This window comes from Podarcis vaucheri (assembly GCF_965113315.1).
Source record: "Podarcis vaucheri genome assembly, chromosome: 16".
Lineage (NCBI taxonomy): Eukaryota > Metazoa > Chordata > Lepidosauria > Squamata > Lacertidae > Podarcis > Podarcis vaucheri.
Window position 1 is genome coordinate 11,279,332 of NC_138754.1, and position 19,162 is coordinate 11,298,493.

At 48.8% G+C, this 19,162-nt stretch overlaps 2 protein-coding genes and 1 long non-coding RNA gene across 6 annotated transcripts in view; 1 reads left to right on the forward strand and 2 right to left on the reverse strand.

Annotated features, from left to right (window-relative positions):
• Positions 1 to 8,417, reverse strand: part of LOC309520597 (homeobox protein SIX6-like) — a 79,121-nt gene extending 70,704 nt beyond the window's left edge. Inside the window, exons 1-2 of the mRNA XM_082202568.1 lie at positions 8,369 to 8,417; positions 6,671 to 7,732 (exon numbers count right to left, since the gene is read on the reverse strand). Coding sequence (XP_082058694.1) covers positions 6,671 to 6,675 — 5 coding nt within the window. The 5' untranslated portion in view covers positions 6,676 to 7,732; positions 8,369 to 8,417. The remainder of the gene's footprint in view (positions 1 to 6,670; positions 7,733 to 8,368) is intronic.
• On the forward strand, positions 207 to 16,391 carry ADAMTS4 (ADAM metallopeptidase with thrombospondin type 1 motif 4). Of its 4 annotated transcripts, none has more exons than XM_082202134.1 (11): positions 207 to 590; positions 967 to 1,613; positions 2,078 to 2,807; positions 8,397 to 8,720; positions 9,930 to 10,062; positions 10,581 to 10,748; positions 11,171 to 11,457; positions 12,009 to 12,195; positions 12,597 to 12,772; positions 13,009 to 13,184; positions 14,549 to 16,391. In XM_082202134.1, exons 3-11 carry the CDS (start codon positions 2,187 to 2,189, stop codon positions 14,958 to 14,960), a joined length of 2,484 nt encoding a protein of 827 aa, XP_082058260.1. In that variant the 5' UTR covers positions 207 to 590; positions 967 to 1,613; positions 2,078 to 2,186; the 3' UTR covers positions 14,961 to 16,391. The 4 variants fall into 4 exon arrangements, with proteins under 4 accessions (XP_082058260.1, XP_082058261.1, XP_082058259.1 ...); XM_082202135.1 differs by having other exon boundaries at positions 2,149 to 2,807; XM_082202133.1 differs by having other exon boundaries at positions 967 to 2,807.
• LOC309520743 lies at positions 15,621 to 17,601 on the reverse strand. Its single transcript, XR_014214364.1, has 2 exons — positions 16,721 to 17,601; positions 15,621 to 16,385 (listed from the first exon to the last, which is right to left on the reverse strand). It is a non-coding gene; the product is annotated as an uncharacterized lncRNA (long non-coding RNA).
• Positions 17,602 to 19,162: the final 1,561 nt, after the last annotated feature.

Genomic DNA, 19,162 nt, shown 5'->3' on the forward strand with positions numbered 1-19,162 from the left:
TACTTGCACCCGGGGGTGCTTTCGAACTGCTAGGTTGGCAGGCGCTGGGACCGAGCAGCGGGAGCGCACCCCGCCGCGGGGATTCGAACCGCCGACCTTTCGATCGGCAAGTCCTAGGCGCTGAGGCTTTAACCCACAGCGCCACCCGCGTCCCTATTTTATATGTACACATAAGTATATAAAAATAAACACGTAATGCATCTCTGTCTTCCATTGTCCTAAACTTGGCCTCTTTCATGTGCATGTATGTAGCTGATACTTAGTAGATTATTATTGTTATAGACATCCAATGTTATTCAATATAATATAAAAACAGCTTTTGATTGGGAATGTTAAAATATTACTTTACTCAATGGATGGACCAGTTTTTCCTCAAGATATTTTGCTGTTGATGTTGTCCTTCTAAAATACACCAGTTTTGACATCAAAGCTCTTCCCAGATTTTATCTATCCATTTCTTAACTTTTGGTATGTCCTGTAGCCTCCTCCTGCTTCCTTGTAAATTTATTTTGCCAGCCAGAGATTGCGCCATTTGCTTGAGAACTGACTTAGAAATGAGTCCCATACAGCTCAATGGAACTTACTTCCAGGTAAGTGTTTCTAGGATTAGGACAGGTGTTGAGGAATGTGTGGCCCTCCAGAGGTTGTTGAACTCCAGCTCCCATCAGCCCCAGCCAGTCATATCCAATAGTTGGGGATGGGGGCCCTGAAGAAAGTACCTTAAAAGGGATCTGAAGTTTCTATGATACCATTTCCCACAATTTAAAAAGCATTCAAGGTTCAAACCATGTGGACTAGTAGCAATTGGAACAGGGAAGTCTCCCACCCTCCACTTACAAGTAGGTGTGGGTTTTGGGTGATTTCAACTCTGAAACAGCCAGCATGCTTTCACTCACTGTAGCAACATCTGTAATAATAATAATAATAATAATAATAATAATAATAATAATAATATCCTGCACACAGCCAGAGAAAGCAAAAGGGAATCTACAAAAGAGAAGGTCCGGACTCTGTGTTTAAAGATGAAGAAAAAAGCTGTGTCAGAAATTGGCAATCTGTTGAGTCACAACTGCAATTCCCACCCTTAAATTGGCTTCTAGCCAATGGATGAACCATCATTTCCCTCTGCAACCCACTCCCCCCCTTACTTTGGACGGAAGAAAAAAGAAAAAAGAACCCACATACAAACTGCTGTAATTTATGATCTCATCAAACGACTGCCTGCTTGCGTCTTTTGTACTTCAGCAAAATTGGAGGGGGGGCCAAGGAAGGCTATAAAAAAAATTACCTTGCTTCAGCCAATCAGCAGAAGCCAAAAACAGCTGTTAAAAGGAGCTGGATGCTTGAACGAGCAACTATAGCGCAATTTAATAAAGGAGGAGAGAATAATACACACATATAAATATATATATCACATACACACATTTTCTCTCTCTTGCGCTCTTTCAAACTCAAAAAGTTCCCAAGGATTCTTAGACAGACACGAAGAAAAGAGAAAACGCCAACTGGAATTGACATCGATTTCTTGTGGTTTCTTTTTCCCCCTCTTCCACCGGCTTTTCATTCAAGCTCCTTTATTCAGAAGGAAGGAAGCCCCCTTTTTGAAGAGAGAGGTATATTTATATATTTGTATTTCTTTAAAAATTTGGAACAAAAGGAAAGGAAAACCTCAGCTCCATCCTGTTGCACAGGCTTCCAGATCGCTGCCGGGTTTTTTGTTTTAAAGAGTGTGTGTGCTGAAAAGAAGACAGCTCAAAAAGACTTGGCATTGAGGTGGGGAAAGAGAGAGAGAGAGAGAAAGAGAAACCCCACAATTCTGGAAAAGGGACTTCTTGATGGTCCATTTTAAAGAAATTTAAATAGGCAGTGAGAGACTTCATGCTGGGGTGAGTGAGGTGGTGTCTGGAGGTGGATTTCAAAACCCGAAGGAGAGTGGATGATGCTCCTTGCTTAGGTGCTGTGAGCCACAGATAGGACAGAAGGAGCAACCTCAATTGCCTCCATTGACTGCTCACATCCTTTGTGTGCATCAGCCGAGTTGTTGATTTGTGTTTGTTTTTATTTTTGCTAATCTTAGGGGCTCCTCTTTTTCCTTAAAAGAATCTTCTCCCTCAAAGATCACCAAGCTCTGCCCTTTCTCCCCGCAAGGTTGCTTTTAGCAAAAAAAAAATCAAAAAAAATTCCAAATGTTTCTTCTTTGGTTTATCACCTGCTGCCACCTGGTCCTCGCTGTGGACGAACGGGCCCGTTTCGGCCAGTATCAAGAAGAAATAATTTTCCCCGAGAGACTCAATGCCACATTCCATCCTGCGGGTTGGGATGAGGGTGACATGCTAGATAACGGCCTGGGTAGCAGCGGCAGCTCGGATGAGCGGCTCTCCTACCGCCTTCGCGTGTTCGGTGAAGAACTGGTCCTAAATTTAGAGAAAGACCCCAGCTTCGTCGCAGAGGGCTTGATGGTCCAGTATTTGGGCAGGTCGGGACAAGCAGTGGATACCTTGGCCGAGCAAGGGACCTACTTCACTGGCACGGTGAACTCTGACCCGGAATCGATTGCGGCAGTCAACTACGACGGGGCATCGCTGCTAGGGGTGCTTCAGTACCGTGGCACCGAGTACCACGTGCAGCCCCTGGAAGGGGGAGCCCCGAACACGGCAGGAGGAGCTGGAGCCCACGTGGTGAGGAAGAAGATGCCAGAGAAAGCGGATGGGCCAATGTGCGGTGTCGGGTCCCAGGCGCCAGAGAGCATGACAGCCCCAACAGGCAAACCATTGCCCAAGGACGAAGCATCTCCCAGGAGAGCAAAGGTAAGAGCATGAGCACGCTGGGATGGAGGGATGCGGCTGCCAAAAACACTTACCGGGAATACTTTGCACATGCCATTTAGTTCCACGTTGCGCTCAGGGCCAGCTTTTGAGTCCTTGTTTTAGCATTTCTGTCTTGCTTTTAAACGAAACTGCATGATACAGGCTCAGACCACTTGTCCATCTAGTTCAGCGTTGTCCACAATGGCTGGTGGTAGCTCTCCGGGGTTTCAGGCATGGGATATGAACAGCCTGACCTGAAGGACATCGCGATTGAACCTGGGTCCCTCTACATCCATTTTGGTACAGCCTTTCTCCCCACCCAAAAGGTTCTTTGGAGGTTCCCGGTGGGAATGTTCTCAACTACCCACTATGTCCCCATTTTCCTGGGAGCCCGTAGCAGTATCAGGTATCTAACAGAGGTTTGATGCTCACTTCCGTGTCAATTGCAACCCAGTTAACCCAGGAAATTGTGGGGCTTTTGCACTTTCCACAGTTTTTGTACTTTCTGCAGTTTTCATGCATCATGCCACCTCCACCCACGTGAATTTGGGGCGGTATTCTGGCATACAGTTTGTTTCTGTCATTTCCATTGGCGAATCATGGGGGAACAGAGGCACGCATGCGCCTAAAGGCTGGCGACATGTCCAATGATAGGTCAGGTCACACCACGCCCACTGGTGTGAATGAAATTTAGTATGGCATGATGAGATGCCAATATGAAAGCCACTGTTCCATAAGGCAACAGGCAATGCGGTGGAAAAGGAACTTTGGGAACCAGAACAGAAGCGCCTGCATTATAGCCAGGCAAACTACCGCAATAAACTCCATGTCTGAATGCCCGCTTAGTTGGACCTAAGAGAGGTGGTTACTGCTGTTGCTGCTTCTCCTGACAAGCTTGGAGAAAGCAAGTGAACAGATGGCAATGGCGAGGAGGAGGAGCAGAGCCAGGAGGCTCTGGGGTATCAAACGTAGGGCCCCTTTTGGGATGTGGGGCCACAGTAAATGCCCAGTGGGGTTGATCCCTGACACTGGTTGTGTACAGGGACTCTTGAGCCAATGGCACTTGGTCTTGCCAGACAAGTTATGAATTGTTCCTGTTTCCTTAACCTTCCTCGACCTCATGCCTTTCAAATGTCACTGGACACCAACTCCCATCAGCCCCAGCCAACATGGCCATTGCTCAGGCATGATGGGAGCTGTAGTCCAAAAGCATCTACAGGGTGTTAGGGAAGGCTGTCATTGTCAACAACACTGGCTTGGTGAATCCATCAAAGGTATTGATTCCTGGCAGGTTCACAGGCATAGCAATGTGTCATTAGTAAGAACCATAGATACTAGGCAAAACTGCATACAGAGATATGAACATTAGGGGAGATTTGCACTAAAGTGTTGATGAATTTTCGTGAGGACTTCCCTCCCCAGTCACCACCAAAAGAAAAATGCAAACTGATGTGAAAATGCAGAAAGCCAAATGTATGTAAAGTTGGAAAAACGAGACACTGAGAGACGTTGAAATTGACAGATTGGCCCATCCCTACCCATACTGCACCTAGCACGCTGTTTCTGCCCAAGCTCATTGTTAAGAAATAAGTCTTCTTTTTCATGTTTTCATTTTGTTTGGGTCACATTTTCTAAAGGCATGTTAATTATGATATCTCTGTCACTCCCACTCAGTGGCAGGCAGGTGGGGGATCTGGATGCAGTGTCTGCATCCTTCAGATTCTTCCTTGGGGCCAAGTCTGAGAGATAATAATGGAACAGAGTGAAGCAGGGAACGCCCAGCCCCCAGGCAGCGATTCCACACTTGCACCCATCACCCACCACAACCCTCCCCTCCTCTGACTGCTCTTTGCCCTGGCTGCGAGGTGTCATTGGTTGGGGTTGGGAAAGAGACAAGAAAAGTCTTGGCAAAGCTGTAGAAAGCCATCGGGGAGGCTGGGGAGAGAAAGCAGCTCCATGCAGATGCAAGCCATGGCCTCCCTGGTCTGGGTGCCATCTTGGAACAGCTGCCAAGATGTCTTGAGAAAGCAGGCCAGTGGTTAGAGGAAGGGAGGCTGAATGCAAAGGAGGACAGTGAAGGCTCCTGTCATAAGAACGCAGGAAGTTGCCTCATGCCAAGTCAGAGGACTGATCCATTTAGCTTAGCAGCTACCAGTGGCTCTCCAAGGTTTCTCCCAGCCCTAGCTGGACATAGTGGCTCTCCCTGGGATTGGCTATGGCGCCACCTACTGTTGGCCTCCTTGCCTTCTGCCCTGCTATTCCCAATGGTCACCAAGAACCCATGCTGGCAGCTATGCGCATAATTTATCGTGTGTATTTTTTTGTGCAAATCTACATCATCATCTTGTTTTGGGGGGTGGGGTGGGGGTGGGGGCGGTTTTCCTCTTTCTTTTGAGATGCACCATTGGCCCCTTAAGTCTGATTGAGGCTCTACCTTTGCACACCAGCTTAAGCTCATTCAGTGCCAGCAACCAACCTGAACACATCTCTACTGTCAGAATGGAAATCTGCCTAGCAACTGTTGGGTGTTCAGGATGCTTGTAAGAAAGTTTGCTTTCAAAGAGAAAGGGAGAGGCTCCTGGCAGTGGCTGGTGCCCATTGGGACCAGCAGGGCAGAAGAGAAGGAGGCTAACAGCAGGTGGCGCCACAGCCAGCGGCAGGCAGAGCCAAGTGACTCTAGTTTTGAACCCATCCTCTTCCCTGTTGAGTTCTGCAAAGCCAACAATGAGACTAAAAGGGAGGAAGCCGACCCCACTGGCCCTCTCCTGCTTTGGTCCCGCCTCTAGTCCTGGAGGTAATATATAGCGATTGCTGGTGACCCATTGGGATTGTCAGGGTGGAAGGTTGTGAATTTCAGTGAGAGCCACCCCACCTCCCATTGCCCCATGATTTGAACAGTGGATGATACACACCAGCCCTTGAAGCAAGAGAAGAGCTCCTCTAGGCATGTGCAGAATTGCTCTTCCTCTGTACCGCGAGTAAGCAAGCATAAGTTTGAAGTTTAGGAGAGAGAGAGAGAGAGCTTTCAGATCTCAAAAAGATTGTGGCAGAGAGCATAAGAAAAGCTCTGCTGGATCAGGCCAGAGGCCCATCTATTTACCATCCTGTTCTCAAAGTGGCCAACCAGAAGCCACTCTGGGAAGCCCACAAGCAAGTCCTGAGTTTTCAACAACCCCTTCCATGAAGCAGAGGTGGTGTTTTATTATTTATTTCAATCATTTACAGACCACTTAATTACAATAGTCTCTAAGCATTTGTTCCAGAACCGTGACACAATAAAAACCAGTAAAAGCTATAAAATCAGAATTCCTTTGAAATTGCCTGCTAGAATAAAAGCCTGGCCTCAGCTGGAAGGGGGTTCCATAAAACTGGGTCCTCAATATTGAACACACAGCTCCTAATGGATACGAGCCATTTATATTATAAGTAATATATTTCTTAAAAGCACTAGCCTCCACTGTGCCTCAATCTTCCCAGAGGAAGCAATAACCCTGGGTAAGCGCCTGGAACCCCTGGAATCTCACACCACTCTTGGAAATTGGGGTGGTGTGTAACACTGTGCCTCTGAGAAAAAGGGGGGGCTCTGAAAGTGACTACCCCAAAGACCTCTATGACTGGGCAGAGATATAAGAGATCAGGTATCCTTGGCTCAAGTTGTCGCCAATTAAGCCTTGGCAATGAATACCAGAACCTTGAACCTGGCCCTGACAGAGTAAGAGCAACCAGCGCAAGCTTTTGAGCACCAGTGAAAGTCTGTCCCCATCAAATCTGACACCAACCCGGTTCGTATTTTGTCACCCTAACCCTTCACCTCTGGGTCTTCGTGACGCATGTAATGTAGCGAAGCCGTGGCAAGCTCTGACCTCATACGGTGGCGGGGATGTCTCAGCACCGCACAAGCCCCAAGAGACCTCGCCTCCTACTTAGCGGAAGGCAGGCACTGGTGCCTGGTCTCCTGCTGCACCGAAGGAGTCGAGGCTTGAGGCTCTGAGCCAACAGCAGAGACGGCCCTCAAAGTCTCCCTCCTTCCCTCCCTCAGGAATTTTGTCCAGCAGCCAGTCAAGAAAGCTACCCCACAAGCTCTCCGCTACTCATCTTCTTCCACACTGCCTGGCTGGAGACACCAAGGCTTTCAGGCACATATGTTGTTTATTTGATCAAATGGGGCCTGACAGATTAATCAACAGAAGTTGATTAATCCATCTGTCAAAACTGTTGGGCCTTGTCATCTAAGCTCCCTGACCATCTCCAGCTAAAGAACTGTTTCCCCACCAAAACTGCTTAGTTTCAAATTCCCCAAGCCCTAAATCCTTTTTGGTGTCAGATATTTTACTTGCCACACATCCTTTGCATGCAATCGTTTCAATAAAATCTATTTGATTTTAAAAGGTTGTTTTTTTTAAAGTGTTCCCTGCCTTGGCTATTATTAACAGGAATCTAGGAAGCAGCCTAGTATAGCCCAGTATTTTCCACTCTGACTGGCAGCAGCTCTCAAGAATCTCAGGCAGAGAAGAGTCTTTCCCATCACTTTCTGTGGCAGGGTTGAGGAATCTAATACCAGGGGGCAAATGTGGCCCTTGCATCTCTCCACAGGCCACAGCCCATCTCACAAACCATATCCTCTGGTGCTTTTGCCTGGCTGAATGTGTCCTTGAACTGTGATAATACTTCTTGCTTGGCTGGAAGGAAGATGGAGAAATCTCTCTCTGTGTGTAGAAGCCCTTGGGGAAGTGAAATAGCTTAGTGGTAGAACGACTGCTTTGCTTGCAGAGGGTCACTGGTTCAATCTCCAGCATCTCCAGGTACAGGACCCTGGAGAGCAACTGCCAATCAGTGTAGACAATACCGAGATAGATGGACAAATGGTCTGGCTCAGTACAAGACAGCTTCCTATGTTCCTGCATTTTGCATGGCTGGAATGGAACCTACCATACAAAGATAACAGTCAGATCCATTGCTTCACACCTCTGCATCTGCCTGCACCCAGCCCTGGTATGTGGCCCCTGGATGATCACTCTAGAGGAAATGCAGCCACTCTGGAGGAAAGGCAGAAAATTAGGTTTTCTGTAGTGTACTTCTAACATGAAACAGCGGGGAAGTTCCCGCATTCAAAGCAGGTGCTCTGCCATTGAACTACAATCCTTCTTCAAATATAACTGGCTAGCAGTCTTGTACCTGACGCTGCTCAGGAATTCTAAGAAACAGAAAAACCAGCGCAGTCTTGAAATCAGTGCTTAAAATCAGTGCAGTTTTGAACGGAACGGTCTGCCATCTTGATTCAAAATTGCATCCAAATGTCTCCAAAGATAAGACAAATACCTGCTCTTCAATTTCAGGAACTGCCACGCAAAAACTTTTTGTGGTATCATAAGAGGTGTCCAAATGCATAGACAACAGCTTCTCAAAATATATAGCAGATAACATTAATTAAATTGATGGATCTGTCATTTCATGCATCCCCACCCAGTGTTCTGTCCCTGCCTAGGCACTTAGGGCAAAGCTTGCTCCCCCATGGTGTATGTGGGGCAGAATGAGGTTCACTCGCCCTCTTTCCAACTCACCTCTCTTCATCCCTTCTGTTCCCTGCAGCGGTTTGCTTCCATCCCACGCTATGTGGAGACTCTGGTGGTGGCTGATGAAGAGATGGCGCATTTCCACGGTGCAGGCCTCAAGCGCTACCTCCTCACCATCATGGCAGCGGCTGCCAAGTTCTTCCGACACCCCAGCCTGAAGAATCCAGTCAACTTGGTCGTGACCAGGCTGGTTGTGATTGGACAATCCGAGGACGGGTTGCGGGTGTCGTCCAACGCTGCCGAGACGCTGCGGAATTTCTGCACATGGCAGAAAGGCCTCAATAAGGAGAGTGACGAGGATCCTGAGCATTTCGACACAGCCATTCTCTTCACTAGGGAGGTAAGTGAACTGCTGCCAGGTATCCCCCTATATGCTGCGCAGAGAACTCGCACAACTAAAATTCTGCACCAAGGAAAGGGGCCAAATTCTGCATAAATTCTGCAAATTGGTCACACTGGCATTTAGCGATAGGCTCCTTACTTTCCTAACCTGTGAAAAGTTCCAGGGATTGCAGCAAAATTCAGGTTTGGTTTCCTTTGGGTGAAAGAGAGCCCCCAGAGGCTTAAGGGGTATTTGCAATAAGTAGCTAGTTGAGAGCTGGAGGGTAGATAAGACTAGGACCAGGAGGTTCTGGGTTCAAATTCCCTATTCAGCCATGAAGCTCACAAAAGGATAGATGATGATGATAGATAGATAGATAGATAGATAGATAGATAGATAGATAGATAGATGATAGATTATAGATAGATGATAGATGCCAACAAAAAGAAAATTAGAAGAAGGGGGTGGGGAGAAACAGTTTAAAAAGCTACTACCTCCAGGTGGCGCTGTGGTCTAAACCACAGAGCCTAGGGCTCGCTGAACAGAAGGTCGGCGGTTCGAATCCCTGCGACGGGGTGAGCTCCCGTTGCTCAGTCCCAGCTCCTGCCAACCTAGCAGTTCGAAAGCACATCAAAGTGCAAGTAGATAAATAGGTACCACTCCGGCGGGAAGGTAAACGGCGTTTCTGTGCGCTGCTCTGGTTGGCCAGAAGCGGCTTAGTCATGCTGGCCACATGACCTGGCAGCTGTACGCCGGCTCCCTCGGCCAATAAAGCGAGATGAGCGCCGCAACCCCAGAGTCGTCCGCAACTGGACCTAACGGTCAGGGGTCCCTTTACTTTACCTACGAACTCTTGTTCACTGGAGGTTTTGAAAGAGATGCTGAATGGCTTTCCATCAGGAATTTTTTAGCTATGATTCCTGTGTTGCAGGGAATCATAGCTAACTAGAACCTTCCAGCCCTACAGCTCTATGATTCTATCAGTTCTAGCTTGGTCTAAACACAAGTGTCTGACCATCTCTCCCCCTTCTGACTTGCAAGGAGAGCTGATTTGGCAGCCAGTGGGTGCCTTCTCCTCCAGAAAGATACTGTAGGCTTTGCCTGCTGAGTCCTGCAGAGGGTGCCATCCCACATGGCCAGTGCCACCTTGGAGGCTCCTGCAATGGCTGTTTCTACCACACTGTGCATTGGTGGCCTTGACAATATGCATTTGTCTTTCCCTGGCAGGATCTCTGCGGGCGCTCTAGCTGTGGCACTCTGGGCATGGCGGACGTGGGCACTGTGTGTGACCCAGAACGCAGCTGCTCCATCGTGGAGGATGACGGGCTCCAGTCTGCTTTCACTGCAGCGCATGAGCTTGGTAAGTGGGGACTGGCACCTTGCACTCAACCAGCCACCCCTGGGGGGCATTCCCATGGATCCACCCCAGCTGAAAAGCCAGGTGGTCTATTCCCAAAAAAGACAGAGGTGTGGCCTAAGCTTGTCTAGTCAGCAATATGAGTTTCATGAAAGATAATGTATCAATGACTATTAACCATCAGGGCTATGCTCTGCCTCGGCTCTCGGATGCAGTATGCCTCTGAATCGTTATTTATCGTTTAGTGTGTTTGGTTCCCTGGGCTCGTTTGGGAGGAAGGGCAAGATATGAGTTTAATAAATAATAACTAATCTTGGGAGCCTACGCTTCTCATTAGATAGCAGATTCTGTTCTTGAATGGCCGAGTAATTAACGCAAAATATTCTGCAGCTTCACAAGTATATGGGGAGCTGGAGCTGAATTCTCTCTCTCTCTCTCTCTCTCTCTCTCTCTCTCTCTCTCTCTCCCTCTCTCTCTCTCCCTCTCTCTCTCTCCCCCACTTTCCTTTCCCCCTTGTATAGGCCATGTCTTCAACATGCTCCATGATGATGACAAGCACTGCAGAGAGCTGAACCGCCACTCAAACTCACGCCACATGATGGCCTCCATCATGTCCCCCGTGGACCCTGAAGAGATGTGGTCCCCATGCAGTGCCCACTTCATCACTGACTTCCTAGACAATGACCACGGTAGGACTTTGCCTTCCGATCTGCGCATTCCTTGACTGTTCAGTTGGATCTTTTCAGCCCCGGTGATCAAGCTTCCTTCCTCACCATCCTGGCCTCATGTGACAACTTAAGCACCTAGGGAGAAGGGGGAGCAATTCAATTCAGTTTGCATTGAAAGGAGAACCAAAACAATGCAAAGACGGAAAGCAGCCATTTTTTGAAATTCACACATCTCTAAACGTAATGCTGTTGTCCGGCCAAGTGATGTGCAAAGGAATGTAAAATGCATAAGCAGTAATGGTGAATAGGGCATACCAAAATGCATTTTTATTAGGGAACATTGCTTTGCAGAACTGTACACTCAAAACTGACAGATCTGCCCATTCCTAGGCCTTGAATTAACCAATCTTCTGGTTCCCCCTTCCTCATCCCTTTCCTTGCAGGTCGCTGCCTATTAGACAAACCACGTGAACCCCTGCACCTCCCAGCTGCCTTCCCCGGCAGTGATTACGACGTGGACCAGCAGTGCCAGCTGAGCTTTGGGCCCGACTCACGCCACTGCCCCAGCATGCGTCCCCCTTGTTCCTCACTGTGGTGCACGGGGCAGATCAACGGGCAATACATGTGCCAGACGAAATACTTCCCCTGGGCCGATGGGACACCTTGCGGTGAAGGCAAGAGTTGCATGAGCGGCCAGTGCATAAGCAAAGTCGACTTGAAGGCGTACAATGTGAGTAGACCCGCCAGCGGTGTCTCTGCATTCCCAGGGTAGACATAAAGGACATAGCGCTCACTTTTTGAGCTGGGAAGGACGCATTTGTACGGTATTGAATGCACTTGTTCTGTTAGCACAGGGAATTGTGCTTGCGTAATGGTGCTTTCTCTCTTCTCCTCCCCTGAATGGACACCATGCCCTCCCAAATCTGCTCCTGAGGGGAGCATCAGGACAGATTTAAGGGGTGCACAGGGGAAGGAGGGGAGAAGATCTGCTGCACAAGCACCAATTCTTATGCTAGTGGATCGAATTGCTTGGCACTACACTAGATACAAGCCTTGGAAACCCAAGAACACAAGAGGCGCACACAAAGCACGTAAACTGATGTGGAAATGTAGGAACTGAACTTAAGTTTAGAAAAAGGAGAAACAGATACTGACAGATTCACCTGTCCCCACCACAATGCTTGTGAAGTGCTTTGTACATTTGAAAACACTGTATGACGTATCAATTGTCTCTCACAAAGCACGTTTTCACTCTCTCTTCCCTTTTCTCCTTTTTTGCAGATTCCCACCCACGGCGGCTGGGGACGTTGGGGCCCGTGGGGTGATTGCTCCCGCAGCTGCGGAGGGGGAGTGCAGTACTCCACCCGTGAGTGCAACAAGCCTGTCCCACGCAATGGTGGCAAGTACTGCGAAGGGAAACGCACCCAGTACCGCTCCTGCAACGTCCAGAATTGCCCTGATGGGAACGGTAAGATCGTTTCTGCCACTTTCAAACAGCGTTTCTTAGGTGGACCTGATTGCCGCAGCCTGCCCTGGTGCTTCCTCACTTGTGTTTCTTACTGGCTGAAACCATAGCTAGCCAACTGCCAGCGAGGCAATAGTGAGCAAGAGGAACCAATTCTCTGACTCCACATAAGGCCGCTTCCTATGTTCCTGTGTGCTAACTGGGTTCATTATTCCAAGTGGCGCACAGGGCTCTTGCTTAATTGTTTAATATGGAAGAGAAAACGTGAGACGGAAGCAATCGTCAACAGGCTTAACATGAATGTTGATGCCGATTTCACACCCAAAATGCATCTGGGGCCATTTTATTCTTGTCACCCAGCCCTAGTTGCAGGTCTTAATCCCTGTATGTTAATTCCCCTCCAGCTCTGACCTACCGGGAACAGCAGTGTGCTGTCTACAATCACCGCACGGACATGTTTAAGGACTACCCTGCCCCCATGGACTGGGTGCCCCGCTACAGCGGTGTGGCTGAGCGTGACCAGTGCAAGTTGACCTGCCAATCCCATGCCTTGGGCTACTACTATGTCCTGGAACCGAAGGTAAGTGTTACCATGGCAACGTGAGCCTCCCGTCCTTCAGGAGACCCTGAGGTTATTTTACACTTTACACAGAACAGGCTTTCGGAAACAAAATGCAAAGCAATGGACAGCTATCTGAGAGTGTGTAGGCGAACAGTGGGGAATCTGGAAGGTGTTGTGGGGAAGGGAGGACCGAAGAGGAAAGTGATTTTCCCATAAGCCCTTGGGGCAGCAAACTGACTTTTGCTTGGTTCTAGGTGGCTGATGGAACACCCTGCTCCCCTGACTCCACCTCAGTCTGCGTCCAGGGGCGCTGCGTCCATGCTGGCTGCGATCGTGTCATCGGCTCGAAGAAGAAGTTTGACAAATGCATGGCATGCGGAGGGGACAACTCTGGATGCACCAAGATCTATGGTTCTTTCACCAACCCTCAGTGAGTGACATTTTTTTTTGCAGGTGCTGCTTTGTGTGGTGCTAAGACATTGGGAATGCACAATGTGTTTCCCTCCTTCCCAACCCCAAGCATTTCTTTACAGATAGTTGAGACCTTGCTGATGCCATTACTTCAACAGTTAAACATGGGCCTATGCCAAAAGTATCCATAGAAACCCTAATTCAAGAGCCCAGATATAAATGATGAATACTTCTTGCATTTATGAATTTCAGGTTGTATCCAAGAGTAATCCTACTTAGTTGGATACAAACAGTGCTTTTTTCTGGGGGGATGCAGGGGGATGCAAAGCCCTAAACATTTTGTGAATCTTTGTACTATTGTCCATTTACTGTATTGATTTTTCCTGATTTGAATTATAAAATAGTTATTTTCTTGAGTCAAAATGAGAGTACCCATAAACATTTTTAAAAGAAAAAAAGCACTGGATACAAATACATATATATTCATACTTACATGATTTGTTCCAATTATAAAACCATCCTGTTCCCATTCCTAACAAAAAGGTGTAAGAACTTTCATGCATTTTGAAGGGAAAGCTATAAAGTGGCTTCCCCTGCATGCAATTGAGTACAGAATTACAAATGCACATGAATTAATTCCAACAGAACAACTGGCCGATTTTTAACAGCCCCTGATTCCTAGAAGACCGTGGACTGCCGTTTGCAAGGAAACATGTCCATGGGTACACTGCTTCTGTATGACTGGGATTAAGCAGTATACAAACTGTTGAAACAAATAAATAATGTGGAAAGGGTGGGACCTCTCACTCCAGCCCCATCCAGCCCTAAATCCCATCCAGCCCTAAGCCTTGGCCTTTCTCGGACCAAGAGATTGGATCCTATTCCCAGCTTCCTAGGGCCACATTCACACAATTCATTTAAAGCCATAGCACAGCACCTTAAGCAGTCATGGCATCCCCCAAAGAACCCTGGGAGATGTAGTCTGTCAAGTAGGCTGAGAGTCATCAGGAGCCCCTTATTCCCCTTGCAGATCAACAATTCCCAAAGTTCCCTGAGAACCACTCAGAAAATTTGGGTGCTCAGCCACACTTGTCCCACGCCAAGAAAGCATGGCTCCAAGCAGTTTTCCACCGCTTTCCTCCGGAAAACTTGTTCTTCTGCGCGAAATCAGAACAGCAATCCGCAGAAAAACCGGATTGCCTTTTGTTCTGATTCAGCGCTAAAATGCAAGTTTTCCCAGGGAGGAAAGTGGCAAGGTAAACAGAAGTGTGAATGAGCCCTGAGTCTTGTGGAGACCTGGCCACCCTGCCCCTCAGAGGCAGGCATTTTCCCACTCTCCATCCCAGCTGATCCCTGATCTTTCTCGTCCTTCCATCCAATCAGGTACGGGTACAACGACGTGGTCATCATCCCGGCGGGAGCCACCAACATCCTGATCCGCCAGAGCAGCGGCCCATCCTCCAGCGACGGGATCTACCTGGCTCTCCGCCGGCGGGACGGCACTTACGCCCTCAACGGCAACTACATCCTGGCACCTTCTGAGCAGGACGTCCACCTGCCAGGCGGGGTGAACATGCGCTACAGCGGGGCCACCAAGGCCATGGAGATGATCGTGGGGCGCGGGCCCCTGCAAGAACCGCTCACCTTGCAAGCCTTGGTGGTGACCGACCAGAAGACCCCGCGCCTCAAGTACACCTTCTTCGTCCCCAAGGCTCCAAAGAGGTTGTCGAGCCAGTGGCTGAAGCAGAAGGCTCGCATCTTGGAGGTCCTAAGGAACCGGCGAGGCCGCAAATAGACATGCGCACCTTTTGGGGAGAGGTGGTTCCTGGCCAGGCCTCCTGACTTGCTCTGGCCCCTGCAACCCACAATGGAGGCAGGCGTCTGTGTGGGGAGGGGGCTCAAAAGGCACGTATTTCCTGAAGATGACCAAACTGCACCAAACCTTCCCCGCTGACCTCACAAACAAGAGACCCTAAGCAGCAAAAGCTGGTGCTAGGTTTGCTTAATGGCTCAGGGACCTTCCAGGAGCTTCTGCCGCATGTTGCGGACTCTCTTTCTTGGCTCTGCCTGGACATTTGAAGACTCAGGACACAAACCAAGTTGTGGGGGGAAAGGGGAAAGCACCCAGAGGCTTAAGGCCTTGTATGCCGGAAAAGGCTTGACCTCAAGTGTGGGGTTGTCAAGCCAAGCCGTTTCCTCCTCCCTGATAAGTTATAGGGCGATGGTCAGCCGAGCTCCAAAATGGAATCCAGGGTGGGGAGGAGGAGGTGAAAAAAAGCCCCTTGCTGTTTTTTTGTGGTTTATTCGGGGATGGGGTGGAATGAGCGACAGGGAGAAGCAACGGAGCTGACTGAAGAGAACAGGCATCAATTCTGCAAAAACAACATCTGGCTCAGCCGAGGCCGTCAACAGGCCTATTCTCCATTGTGCTTCTTCCCTCCGTTTTTTTAAATTCCTGTCCGCTCGTGTACTGTATTTATTATCCTTTTTATTTATTCACTACTCTGGATGCATAAAGAGTATTAATTGTGGGGAGGGTTTATATATATATATTTGTTGTTGCTGCTGGGTTTTTTGTGTGTCTTTTTTTAAAGCAGAACAAAGGAGGCAGCAATGTTCCTCAGCCTCACCAAAACTTGGCAAGTTTACACCACACGTTTTTTCTGGGGGAGCCAGAAAATGTGCTCGAATCAGCGGCGTCTACCTCAGCCTCTTAGCGCCTCCTCCTTCCCCCACTCTCTGCTCTCAAATGGGCTTTTTTTTTTTTTTTTTTGGCCCACCCTACAGCTGTCTCTGGCTTTGGACAGGCGAGCCTCTCTACATTTTTTTGGCAGCACGTGCCTTTCTCCTTTTTCTTGCGGCAATGACAAGGCACCAGAGAAATTACAGGCCTTGGTTTGGGGGGAAAGCCTTCCCGAAGTGGTCAGGCTCTGGGGCTTTTTCCTCATAGTAGGCGACCTCAGTTAGGCCTCCCTTCTTCTAGGGAGGGGCGAAGGGACCAGGCCTTTGTGCCTCTCACTGTTGTGGCCTGCAGAAGAGGCCGCTCGAAGAATTTCCTCCCCTCAGCCCAGAAAATAATGTTGTGTCTGGGCTGGTTCCCAATTATCACAGGTTGCGAGGGGAGCTGACGGCCCTAACATTATGGGCTAGGAGGCACTGCCGAGTGAGTGGCAGCAGCTTAGCATGAGGAGGCCGTTAAAAGGGAATTATTTTTCCCAGCCTGAAATATACTCAGAGTCGCAAAGTGATTTCATGCTCTTTATTCAGCTCATAGTGGTGAGGAGGAATGAATGAAAGTCCCCTCACAGTATCTGCTTTATATACACTATTTACACAATGGGCTGCACATGATTGGCTAATTCCGGAATTCTACTGTAAGCCAATCAGGTTGTGGATTCACTTCAATCTGGAGCAGGATTGGGTGGTTCCTGCCAACCAATCATACTGCTGCATTGTTCTAGGACCAATCAGACGGCTGCATTCTGAATCCTATTGTTCTAGGACTAATCAGACTGCTGCAATTTGGATCCTATTGTTCTCAGTACATAACACAGCCTAAAAAAAAAGTGAGGGAAAGCAGGTGATTTCATTGAGGGGGCAGGGAGAGAGAAGGTCATAGAGCAAACCCAATGGAATCAATGGTTCAGACTAGCTTAGGTCCACAAGTTTCAGTGGGGCTACTCTGAGTAAGAGTCAGTTAGCTATCATCCCTAGACGCGGACGTTCAATTCTTCTAAAATGAGAGCAGAGGTTAGTGGTTGCAGCAGTGAAGTAGGGCGAAGGTGGGAAACAATGGGACTCCACCAGCTCTGAGAGCGAAAGGATGCCAAGCCCAGGGTCTTCTCATTGTCTCTCCCCTCCCTGGGGAGTAGAGGCACATGGGCCAAGAGGCAGCAAAAGGGAGCAAGAAACTCATTCTGCACATTGCTGTGCCAGAAGCACCGGCCCTTACAACAGGGGTAGGGAACATTGGGCCCTCCAGATGCTGTTGAACTGCAATTCCCATCATCTCTGGCCATTGGCCACGCTTGCTGGGGCTGATGGGAGTTGTAGTTGAGCAACATGAGCTATGCCCATACCGAGGCTGATGCACACTAAATTTCCCCCTGGAGGGGGTGAATTATATTTAAAACCTCTGTAGAACCAGAGGGAATCCCCCCCCCCACAAACAACTCCCCAGTTTTGTCAGTGATAGCCCTTTCCCTCAACCACAGGGACTCTGATAGTTAATAATTTAATTAAATTATAATCAAGGAGGATAGCAGCAAAAGCCTTAACTGGCCCCGGGGCAAGTCCCCAGGGGTCATGAGGTTGGGTTTTATATTCGTTTTGTATAGAACAGTGTGTTTGATCTTAATAACTATTGTTGGGGATCTGGGGTTATTTTTTTTCCGTTTTGAAATAATAAAAACTCCGCCAGGTTATTTAATGCTATTTATAAACCCGGTGTCTTGGTGTGACTCTTTTGGTGGGTACCGCTATACTGCCACCCCTGGTATTTAGCAGTGGCTTGGGAGAAAGAATTAAGAGGAGGGGTGAGGAACCTCAGACCGTGGCCAAATGCAACTTTCCAGATCTTTCTAGCTGGGCCCTGGGACTGAGTTATCTGTCCTAGGCAGCGCTTCAGTTTCACTTGGTGGCACATAGCACAGCGGTAGGGTGTCCACTTCCCGAAGCAGAAGGTCCCAGGCACCCCCAAGATAGTGGAGAAAGATTCCTGCCCCAAATCCGGGGAGACCTACAGCCTGTCAGCTACACTGAGCTACATGGCGCAATCGCCTGACTCTGTATAAGGCAGCTTCCTGTTACAAAGTCTTGTCTCTGGCCCCATGAGCTCAGCTGGCCAAGACCAGTGGCATAGCGTGGGGGGTGCAGGGGGGCCCGGCCGCACCGGGCACAACATCTGGGGGTTAGGGTTAGGGGGCGCAAATCCACGGGTTAGGGGGCGCAAATTACTTGCCTTGCCCCGGGTGCTGACAACCCACGCTACGCCACTGGCCAAGACGCAGCCAGTTGGCCAGATGCGACCCTGAAGCAATATCATCTGTATCTTTAAGGCGGTTTCATCAAGAAGCAGTGAAAAGCTGGACCTCAGCTTCCCTCGCTAGGGAAAGAAAAGCTTTCAAGCTGTAAATGAGAGCGGGAACATTCTATACTTTTGGGGTGGGGGAACCAGACACCCTTGGCCACTGGCCAAGCTGACTGCGGCCTGCTAGGAGAGGAGAGTGCAACAATATCGCCTTGTTAGATCTTGCTTTGGGCTTGGTATGCAACGCCTCAGGAAGTCCGGAGGACACACACTTCAAAATTATATGAATGTAATACACCCATACTATCTGTAAGGGGATGAGGTCGTGTGGCAGACTGTTGTCTATGGACACTGTGCGGAGAACAGGCTGTGCCACAACCACCCAAAGTTTGAGAAGGCAACTCTTTTGTCTGTTAATGACTTTGCTGAGCTTACTCGGTTACGGAGGCCACTTTTCAGGCAGATGGGTTGGACCAGCCTTTAAATTTCCCAAAACGAACCGATGGAGAAGTGAAGTCAAACTGCTAGAAGGCTGCAGCACCTGCTGTGACTGCAAAGACCGATATGGGAGAGACATGTTTTGTTGCAGCTGGGGCACATGAAGGCATACGGTATCTCTCCCGAGGTTATAACTGCTGCCTCCCACATTGTTTTTGCTGCATTTGTAGCACCAAAGTGACCTCTCTGGGGCGCAAACCTGAGCAGTGTGTTATGGAGGCCCTGAGCTACCCAGATGACAAGCCACCCCCCCCCTCTCATCCTTGTCAATGTGATTCAAAGGAAAGCAGAGCAATATGCTTGGCACCAGCTTGGCTGCAGGAGTTGCCGGAAGGAGGCATACCAGGCAGCCTCCAACTGTCTTAGGGACTCCACTATGGATTTGTGTAGGCTTGACTCCTTAGCTTTTTCTTCTCCTGAAGATATCTTGCAAGGCACCAATACTAAGCAGGGGATATCATGGGAAATCA